At 39.4% G+C, this 11,107-nt stretch overlaps 2 protein-coding genes across 5 annotated transcripts in view; one reads left to right on the top strand and one right to left on the bottom strand.

The window, feature by feature from the left end:
* Nucleotides 1–437: 437 nt before the first annotated feature.
* LOC147178495 (twist-related protein 2-like) lies at nucleotides 438–5,580 on the top strand. 2 transcript variants are annotated; one of them, XM_086068712.1, is made up of 2 exons: nucleotides 438–1,645; nucleotides 5,321–5,580. In XM_086068712.1, exon 1 carries the CDS (start codon nucleotides 647–649, stop codon nucleotides 1,274–1,276), a length of 630 nt encoding a protein of 209 aa, XP_085924838.1. In that variant the 5' UTR covers nucleotides 438–646; the 3' UTR covers nucleotides 1,277–1,645; nucleotides 5,321–5,580. The 2 variants fall into 2 exon arrangements, with proteins under 2 accessions (XP_085924838.1, XP_085924837.1); XM_086068711.1 differs by having other exon boundaries at nucleotides 438–1,649.
* Nucleotides 5,581–8,199: 2,619 nt separating this feature from the next.
* Nucleotides 8,200–11,107, bottom strand: part of hdac7a (histone deacetylase 7a) — a 52,249-nt gene continuing 49,341 nt past the window's right edge. For all 3 annotated transcript variants that reach the window (XM_086069576.1, XM_086069577.1, XM_086069575.1), the window contains exons 25-26: nucleotides 10,678–10,816; nucleotides 8,200–9,017 (exon numbers count right to left, since the gene is read on the bottom strand). In XM_086069576.1, coding sequence (XP_085925702.1) covers nucleotides 8,975–9,017; nucleotides 10,678–10,816 — 182 coding nt within the window. In that variant the 3' untranslated portion in view covers nucleotides 8,200–8,974. The remainder of the gene's footprint in view (nucleotides 9,018–10,677; nucleotides 10,817–11,107) is intronic.

The raw sequence follows: 11,107 nt of genomic DNA, 5'->3' as shown, positions 1-11,107 counted from the left end.
CTGCAACCCCTTGGAATGTTACATGTTAAAAACATCACAGTGAGGGTATATTTAATAGAAAATAGAATGAACGGAACGACGTGGTGTTGAGGCAGGGGAAGGGGAAGCAGCAGTGAGCAAGTATGTGGGGAGGGTAAGGGGGTGGGGGTCGGGGGGCGGCAAGGACATGTTTAGGAGGAAATCTGGAACCAATATACTTGGGAAGCTTCCATGGCGAGGCATAAACGTCATTGAGGTTTCATTTGCTCGGCTGTACCAGACACCTTGTTCCTTTGATCACAGTGCCCCATAGTTTAGGGTTCCTGTCGTACAGAGCTTGAAAAAAAAATTGACCTACACCAATCAGTGATTCAGAAGGGCGGACCGCCGAACGCTTCGAGGTCCCCTCCCTTTTTTAAAAGTCAGATTCAAGTTTGTGTTGGATCACATGCGGCTGGAGGAGCGGCGGGACATGACGACCAATGTGGTGATTACCGGCTGCCTTTCACGAGTGTGGAGGAAGACGCATGGTGATAACGCATAACCAATGCTGAGGTTTCACCATTTGTCACGAAAAAGGCTCAACAGTTTGTGAAGATCAATCTACGAAGAGGCAAAAACAAGAGGATTTGAAAATATCCCTCAAGGGAAGAAGCGTTACTGAAGTATGCGAGACGAGGAGCAGTCTGGCGCAGATCATCCGGTGGGAGCTGTGGTTTCCACTGAGGAGAACATCGGGAAACCACCCTCAAACGCATGTCCTGTCCTTGTGGCAACACCTGGATTCCGCGGGCGGAAACACCACACAGACTCACCTGAGACGGACGACTCCACAACAATCACATCAATCGACGACAAGACCGCAGACGACGTCCGGATCGATACTCCGGCAGGACCCAAAAAACTCAAAAGGAGTCCTCAACATTTGCCTTCTTCTTCGGGGCCGTGCCTTTCTCCAATTCCGGGTCCAAGTCCTGGAGGGTTATCGCCCCTGGAGGACCCACATGGCCAGCGCGTGGTCGCCAACATCCGAGAGCGCCAGCGGACGCAATCCCTGAACGAAGCCTTCGCCTCGTTACGGAAAATCATCCCGACGCTCCCTTCGGACAAACTGAGCAAGATTCAGACCCTTAAACTGGCGTCGCGCTACATCGACTTCCTGTACCAGGTTCTGCAGAGCGACGAGATGGATTCCAAGCAGAGCGGTTGCAACTACCTGGCCCACGAGAGACTCAGCTATGCCTTCTCTGTCTGGAGGATGGAGGGGGCCTGGTCCACCATGTCTGCCAGTCACTAGCCTCGTCTTTGACCAAACAATGTTCTCACTTGATTTAAAATGGGTCACCCATTTGACTCGCACGTCTCAGGTTACATCATCATCATTTTCTTAATGAGAAAATGAGCTTGAAACATCTGCTTTTCAAGCTTACATACTAGTTTGTTCATTTTAAAGTCATCGATTCGTCTCCAGGGGATTTTTGTTTTTGTTGTTGCCTTCAAACAAGGATGCTAATTTCAATTTTCCTGATAATTTGATCACTTTTAAACAAGGACTCCTCCTAAATGATATCTCCTCATGACTAAGCCTCGGTACTGAAACTGATGTTTCGACCCTTGTTCTACATTCAGCAGCATCCTGAGCACCACAACAATCACCAACATCGACGTAGGTATGCATCAGTACGCTTAAATGTCCATCCTTTCATTTGGATAATTTTTACTGTTGATCATGTTCACGGTCTCAGTTGACTTGGACCAAAGCCTGGACTGCTCACCTGTCAGTCAGACAGGCAAAAACATCCAACAAACGTCAGTGTAGAGGCTAGAATTCACGTCCTTTTGGCTCATTATCAACAAGAGTGGAAAAAGCACCCGTTGCTGCCTGCCAGTCTTCAGTCTCTACTCAAACCTCCTCCGTTTGTTCCCGTGCCAAAGAAACCCTTGCAACCGCTCGCAAATTCTTTCCCCTCGTTTGGCCTTAAATATGCTTGCGTTGCACAAAAAGAGCGCGATAGAGCCGCGGCGAGCTGACGACGAGGACTAATGAAAACAAACGGCTTTAGAAAAAGCAATGAATCATATGTGGTGCCATCAAAGGGGAAGGCCCATGCGGGAGATCTCCCACTGGGCTCCTATAAACCACTGGGATTGATCGAGGAGGTGAGAGCAGATTTATGTAGTACACATGCATAGAGGTAACCCCCCCCCCCCCGCCCCCTTTCCTCAACACACACAATCATAGACACACCAATGTTGAATTTCTTGATGAATTCTTGCTAAAATGCACAAAGGCAGCAAAAACCTAATTTTAAGAACTGCAGGCTCTTGACTACTTATCATCGTGTTAAGTGGTGGACCAGCCAGGTTACTTCTTAACTCATTCAATGCCATTGACGACTATAGACGTAAAAAATTCATTTGAACTATTTCTATTAGTTTAACCCCCCCCCCCCCCGCCCCCCCCCACACACACACACTTTTGTTAACAACAGTATAAAAACCTATAAAAAAAATTATTGTACATTTAGAACAGATATAAAATTTCCGATTATTGGTGAGTTAACTAGTGAAGTCAAGCGATTAATTACGATTAAAAAATGTAATCCCCAGACGCCCCTAATTTTTAATAATCTTTTCTTTCTTTTTTTTAATTGCATCAGGCGATTTAAATTTGTAATTGTAATTAATTGCATGACTTCAATAGTCAACTCACGATTAATCACAAATTTTACATCTGTTCTAAATGTACAATAAAAAAAATTCTAGGATTTCATACTCTTGTTAACAGAAGTGGACATTTTTTTAAAACTAATAGAAATAGTTTTTTAAAAAAAAATTGACGTATATAGACGTCAATGGCAGTGAATGAGTTAATTTGCTTGATCCTACAATGTTTATGTAAAAAATAACACAACAAAGTTTAAGACATTTATTGTCCATGCCACTTAAAGGGAAAGTCATGTCAAAATTTTTCTTTAAACCAATATGTTCTATGTGTAGTTTAAACCCGCCATTCTGATTAATTTTGGCCGCCTGATGTTTTTAATTGTAGTTAGGATGTCAAACTACTTTATATGTAGCAGTTGTAACATATGTACTTAAAGTAGCACTAAGGACATTTTCAACCTTAATCAAATATTTTCATATCTCTTCTGATGAAACATTGACTTAAAACTAGTTGAATGGTAGCTTTGCCATGACCTAAGGGGATCTGTATCATTTTTACTGGCACTGAGCAACTTTGAGGAGGATGGTAGGAACACTTCCACACAAAAAACTACAAATGTGCATACGCCATTTCCCCCTTTCCCCATTCATTACAAAGGCGAAAAACAAAATTATGCAATGTGCTTGTTTTCATAGGAAATGTGATTTTCCTTCAGGCATAACATAACCACTTTTGTCCATATGTCGCCGCCATAATCAACATAAACTGAAAGGTCCTTAGTGTTGCTTTAAGAAACAAAATCTGTACTCAAATAAAACATATGTTTTACTCCCCTAGAGGTGTAAAGTGAAAATGCAAAGACATCGACAAAACGTTTTAAATCCTTTTATTCGTTAACTTGTGACATCTGAACTGTTTCTGCATTCGGCATGACAAATCAAAGCTCAGCTTACAAACTCATAAAACAGGTGAGCCGTGATTGGTCGTTGCCCGGGCTACTGTGATGTCATTTTCAGTCGACAGCAAGTGGCAAAATGGCTGCCCATTGAAATGGATAAAAAGGTTGGGTTTTGCTGCTTTATTCAAATTCCAAGAACAAGATATTAATCAGAATACCATGTTTAAACTAGTGGGGTCACTTAGAACATATTAGGGATGTTGGATACCACTTTTGTTGAGACCGATACTCAAATCTTCAGTACTCACCGATACCAAGTGCCGATACTATTAGTACTTATGATACATACAATTTCCACACCAAAAACTGATATATTTTTTAAATGACATATATATCCCAAATATAGCAAATTTCCTGATTGAATGAAATTAACGGCAATTATATTTTTTTCAATTTGCTCATAAAAGTAATTTTGCACACAATAAAATGAATATTAAAAAAAATCCATAAATAAGATGGAACAAATAATCCATAGGCAAAAATGTCCCAATCAAAGTATGTGGTTGCACAACTTCTTTTTAAAGAATAGAGTGAAATGCAAAGAATTCAATTCAACACAATAGGGCTTCAATTTAGTAATATCTATCATGGTAAGAATTCTTCAAGCTGTTTAGTGTGTGCTGTTTAATTATGTCTTGTTTTGAAATCCATGCTTTTAATTTGCAAGGCTGCTCCGTGTAGGAATTAGTATACATAAACCCAAAGGGAAACAAAAAAGCCACATTACAAATATAATGTGGTGTGTATAAGAGCTATAATTAGGTCTGCGAGGGCAGTTACCGTTATATTTTTAGCGCCACAGATCTGACGACGATAACAAGGCAGTTAACTCATTCACTGCCATTGACGCCTATAGACGTCAAAAATTTATTTGAACTATTTCTATTAGTTTAAAAATGTTTTCCACTTTTGTTAGCAAGAGTATGAACAACTAGAATTTTTATTGCACATTTAGAACAGATATAAAATTTGTTATTAATTGTGAGTTAACTAGTAAAGTCATGCAATTAATTACAATAAAAAAAAAAAAAATCACCTGACGCCCCTAATTTTTAATAATCTTTTTTTAAATTGTGAGTTAACTAGTAAAGTCATGCGATTAATTAGTTAAAAAATGTAATCACCCGCTGGCCCAAATTTTTTATAATCTTTTCTTATTTTTTTTTTAAAAGATTTAAAAAAGAAAAGATTATTAAAAATGAGGGGCGTCAGGTAATTAAAATTTGTCACATGACTTTACTAGTTAACTCACGATTTTATTTATGTTATAAATATACACTTAAAAAAATTCTAGGTTTTCATACTCTTGTTAACAAAGTGGGAAAAAAAATTAAACTTATAGAAATAGCTCAAATACATTTTTGACGTCTATAGCCGTCAATGGCAGTGAATGAGTTAAGAGTGCGGCAAACGTAAACGAGGCAATTAAACACGGCAAGTTACGTGAGCTACAAACATATATGAACCACAGATAGAGGTGATATTACTCACAACAAGAGTATTTACTTATTCTCAGTAATGCACACCGAAATGGCGCTGCCCGAAGTAATGGAATAAACAAGTGTTACCTCATAAGGAGACCCTAAAATGTTACCTCTTGCACCTATACTCCTGTATTTTATCTGCGAATGTGAACACTTGAATGGGAAATATGCCTGCTGTTTCATGAAAAGATGTGTTCCAAGCAATAACCGTTTGCCTCTCTGTCTTTCCAGCTGCTCAGAAAAGGAATTGTTTGTTGCACGTCACCATTTCTACCATTTCTGTCATGTGAACGTCAGAATGACAATTTCAAGGATGAGGGAACTGTCTGATTATTATCGAGAACACGGACTTATAAAGAACTGCAGAGCGTGCAGCTAAGGAGATTTCGGACAGAGATGAGTTTTGAAGAGGCATGCTTGACATTGACACATCAGCAGATACTGTATGTCATTCAAAAGTGTCCTGACAATAAAATCCATTTAAAAATGTTCACGGTTCATTTTGTTACAGCAGTGATGATGATGTTGCAACTAACATTAGGCACGCACCCCACCCACTTTGTCTCCAGCCGCTTGTTAAATGCTGTCTCACATTCTCCCCGCTTTTCTTTTAATGAGGTCTGCGCGCCTTCCTTCGCCTGGTCAGTCAAGAACACTTAATGCTGCCAAACGAACGCGCTTTAATGTGCAATTAAAGGCGCTGGGGGTATTTTATAGCTTGTTTGGACCTTTTTGAGTTACTTTGATTTAAAAGACACAGGCACACCGGTTTTTCAGATTCTGCCAAACTAAGTAAGGAGAATTGAGATATGTTGATGGTTTATCAAATGCTCACTAGCTAAGATTAAAAAACAAAAAACAGTTAGGGTTCAGCTAGCTGGATTAGCATGTTGCTTCACAGATCTGAGGTTTGTGTTCAAATCTTGCCTCCAGTTTTCCCGTGTGGGGTTTGCATGTTGTCCTCGTGCTTGTGTGGGTTTTCTCCCACAAAACTGCAAATTACAAGAACAGGCTAAAAACCCTTTAGACTGGTAACAAGCTTATTGGTATTTTTACAAACAGAACCTATTAGATCAAGACAAAACATTTATTGATCTTTTTTTCTTTAATGCAGCTTTATAGTCTGGGGAAAAAACACCATGTTTGTTTTCAAAAAGTATTTCTTTTTAATCAGGAGGAAAAGACAAAAGTACAAAATAGAAAATCTTTCTATACATACATATGGTAAGAAATACACATACATTATAGGTCATTAGGAAAGAATAGCATAAAGTCCAATTCAACAGTATTACTGCAAGTCCAGTTAGTTAAGAGTTACCAATACGCATATACCTACTGAATGCAACAAGGCACGTAGCTGATGTGTATTTTGGTCTGGGAAGATTCTACAAGTATTTACAGTGTATTTCTTAAAAGGAGAGTACACGTGACATCAGCAAAAGAGGCAGTTAAGAAGAGGAGAGGCTATTTTGGCCTCTGCATAAGACAACATAACACCCACTGGGGCTTTTATGATAACAGATCACACAACAGTACTGCAATTACAGTACGGAATACGCAAACACAGCACACGAACATTTACTTCATGGACGCCACATGCTGTGGAAGAGCCGCACAAACAACACAGTCATTGGCTTAAAGCAGGGGTGGTGGGGACCTTATGGCCCGTGAGAGCATTTTATCCCACCGTGAAATTGTAAAAACAAATAAAACCTCACACGAACGGAACCAACAAATGCTCGTAATATACCGTATAATGATAAACGTGTGGTCATTGCATTATGTTTTTTTCATAAATTTAGAGGACTGAAATGAACCCTGGTAGGAAAACTGCAAGCGACACAGGTTTGGAAAAAAAAGAAGCATTGATTTGGATCTCTTCAGATCGCAATTAGGACTTTTCCAAATGTGGATAGAAATCTGACAGTTTACAATAGAGATGTGTTTTGTATTTTTTGACTTGTCCAAAGCCCTTTCCACAATAACACATTCAATTTAAGAGGAGTTTTGAGGCAATTCCTATTTACATTATCCTGGACTGACAATAACTAGAATTTAGTAGAAAATGGCAAAAACAAGTTGAGCTCCACATTACGGTCATAACTGCACTGTTTTCGAACAGATTGAGGTTCCTTTTAATGTCCTGAGGTCCGGCAACCAGCCTACGGTGCGTTTTTGACAGACATTTGTCTCTCATTCAGTTGAATATACAGATTAGAGGTCACATTATTAATTTACATATATTTTTTAAAAGTTTTCCACGAAGGAAAAATAACATTACTAAGGGGTTTCCCATGCATTTGGTCCCCACGCTGTATTTTGCACATAAGAAGTCATTCTCTCCACAAAAGACAACATTTTGCCATAATAATGATGGCTAGAGTGGTTACACTCGTTAGAGGATTAGGACATAGATTTTCAAAACATGCATTTAAAAAAAAAAGAGAGAAAGAGAGAGAGAGCAATTCATACAGTGCATTGTTTTTTGCTTTTTGTATACTAAATTATTTTCTGAGCCTGAACTGAGCAACAATGTGGACACCAGTCTATAGTGTTCCTCACCAAATCCACAGGTTATATGAACAGTACATTCTGGATGGGCAAAGAAAATTTTAATCCATTAATTGGTTGTAAACAATTCTGTGATTGCGAAATAATCACTTCATACAAACAACATAAATGAGGCTAAAATAATGTGTAATATTGTAACCAGATGAGGCACTGGTAACCAAAACATATGGCATGGAAATGAACAGATTGAAGTTCAAGTCCAATTAAAAAAAACGATATTTAATAATTTACTCAATTCTCATCGTGGAAAATGTAGTAAAAAAAGAAAAAGAAAAAAGCCCATCCCTCATATACATAATGGTCCCTATTACTGTTCTTATTGAAGCCCTTATTTCCAAAAGCTGGCTATTTTCAGGCAGTTCTACTTAGATGAAGTACTGAAGGGTAAGATTCTTGCCACTTATTTGAATGGTCCGCTCAGGTAGCACGGTGGAATGAGAAACGCTATTCAAAACTAGTGCTACATCAATCGAAGCAAATGCTGCTTTCCTTCATAGAAGATTGAGTTCAACAGTATTTGGGTCCGTTGGTGTTATTAGGAGACATGAATGCCATTTTGTTTACGTGTTAAAAAGAAATCAAAAGATTTTTTTTAAGAGAGTTGGAGTAATGTTTGTCCTCAGACTTTGGAATTTCTTACACTTCACATTCAGGAATGAACAGTGCAATCGAAGCAACATGGACTTTTGCCCTTTTTCTTTCAACAAAATTGCAGTTGTGTCTTCATCCTCTCATAGTGGTTAAACTGCATTCAGGAAATGATTCATCACAAACTCTTACGTGTGTTCACGTGTGCATGCAACGACCTGATGTCATTCATTCAACGCTGCTGATGTGTGCTTCAAAAATGGATTTTGGGTAGCATGGAGCGGGAGTGCAGGGAAGGCAAAGTCCTCCGATGGACGCGGTCCTTGGTCTGAACATAAAGGCAAACTTGAGGCAAGAAAGACAGGCAACGTCTGCAACAGAGTGCCCGAAGGAGAAACTTGAATGCAGTATATAAAGAGTGTGTGTTCACAGAGCTGTCGTGCTGTACAAAAGGCACAATTCATTGTCAGTCAGTTTCATAAAACATCTTGTATTGCTCTTTGGTGAGGTTTCACAAGGTTACCCGCTGAATGCTCTTCAGCGTTGAGGTGCTAATACCACGTTTGTGTGTCCGTGTGGCGATAAGGCAAGATGGTGGGTAATTGGATGGATGGTTGGTTGCCCCCGCCCCGCCGCCCACTCTCATGCCGGCGAGCAGTGCTGGAGATCCAGTGCTACAAGTGGGGCCAGCCTACTTCCTGAAGGTGAGCCGAGTGAGGCCATTGGTCACATGGAGTCACTGTCATGTTCCATTGGCTCATCTGGAAGGCTGCGAGAAAGACATAAAACTGGATGTCAGCTTCTGTTTCCCCTACGTAGAAATCTGACTGATGAGGTCTGCCAGCTCAGTGGCCTAGTGGTAAAGTCGTGGGTTCAATCCCTGGCCAGGTCATACCAAAGACTCTAAAAACGGGACCCATTTGCCTCCCTGCTTGACACTCAGCAGTAAGGGTTGGAATTGGGGGGTTATGATTCGCGAGCACGGCCGCTGCTGCTGCTCACCGCTCCCTCAGGGGATGGGTCAAATGCGGAGAATGAATTTGGCCCCACTTAGGAGGTGGGTGTGACAATCAGTGAATCTTAATCTTAATTTTCCTGTGACAAACTATAAGTGAGACATGAAGCTTGATGCTTGTAAGTATTCTAATGAATCATAAACCAAATCAAATCAAGAACAATAACAAAACAAAATGACAAAAAACAAACAACTAGCTAGTTCTCAAACTTTTTACACCAATTACGACCTAAAAAAAAAATACTTGGCTCTCCATGTACCACTATAATGACCACCATTAAAATACAGTCGAGTACTGTCAGTCTTCATCAAAAAGAAGACAGAAACATAGGATAAATAATGATTCCATTTAAACGTATTGCACAAGTTAACTAAAAGCTTCTACCTAAATAAACATTCTAAAAGATCAAAGATGGCTCTAAAACTTAAATACTGTACTTAACTAAATTTATTTTTTACTGGAAGTACAAGCTACTTCATTACACGATGCACAGTTTGAAAATTTAACACAGTAATTCTTTCGCATACCACTAGAGGGAGCCCATATACCACTAGTGGTACTTGTACCACACTTCGAAAACCACTGGACTAAGCGTCAGCTTGTAACTCAAAAAACCTCTCACGTTGATGCACTCGTAAGTCAAGGTACGACTGTAAATAAAAAACTGAACAAACCACAAATTCACTTTAACTGAAAATGTGGCCAGGGTACAAATAACTTTATTTTACTTTTTCTCACACACACGCTCGCACACACGCACACCAGGTATTTGATTACAGTGTGTATAGAGGCATGCACATCTTTATGCAGTAGTCAGCACCGTCAAACGAAGATAAGAAAGGAATTAAGGCCTGTTTGCTCTCTAAATGGGTAAACGATAGCAATATTCAAAACAGTAGGGGTGGGAATCTATTTTTTTATTTCAATGAAATTAATTAGAGAGAAAAAAATCAAACACATTTAATTACGTGGAATAGAGAAAGTGATCTTAATTGTGTTTGTCATTATTTATGCCGGAAACGCAAGTTAAGCGATTGCCGTAATACTCTTTTCAACTGTACAACATCACTATCAACCAAATTTGGTTTTCCTATTAGCCAGGTAACCAATAACTAGCCTTGCTCTTACTAGAATGGTTTGACGACAAGGTGAGCTGGTGTCGATGCTTGTTGCAACAGGTTAGCAGGTGATAGCAAAGCCTTGAAGTGCCTCCGTGAAGCAAAGTCATTGTTTAAATCAGCAAAGCAAAATAAAAAAAAAATGACGTAACTCAAAGCATCATGTGCAAAATGTGTATCAGTCCTTTTTTTTTTTTTATCACATTAGTACCATCCCGAAGAAGTTGTAAATGTTTGCTCATACAAGATGTACTGCCTGATTTGATTTGAGGTTGAGAAGTTGAGAGTGCAGTACCTCTTGCTGGAAAGAACTCCCACAGAGAGCGAGGCCAGAGCATTGACAGCGTCCGCTTCTTCGCAGTCTCGTCTCTGAGCAGCCAGGTAGGACAGACCAACGGAGCCACTGAATGCCTTCAAACTCTGCCAGTACTGACCTGATACACACAAGACGCAGACAGACACATTAGCAAATCATGCAGGGGATGTTGACTGGAACGGAGTAGTACAGTGGTGTCTCCATTTTTTTTTTTTTTTTTTTATCAACTTGATTTTATTATGCCCTCTCACCTGGTTTATTCTGATAATACTTGTTCTTTACATATTATATAAACTCAACTAACATAAAGCAAATGTGTGTTTCTGTTAATTTATGGAACAATTATGAAATAGAAATGAAAAAGTGTGAATCACTCACTTAGTTTTAACTACAGTGTCAAGTATAAACA

Source organism: Leptonotus elevatus, chromosome 2, assembly GCF_054856555.1.
Source record: "Leptonotus elevatus isolate MCC_2025b chromosome 2, RoL_Lele_1.0, whole genome shotgun sequence".
Classification (NCBI taxonomy): Eukaryota; Metazoa; Chordata; class Actinopteri; order Syngnathiformes; family Syngnathidae; genus Leptonotus; species Leptonotus elevatus.
The sequence above is the reverse complement of the archived record's forward strand: the minus strand, read 5'-3'. Positions and strand labels throughout refer to the sequence as shown.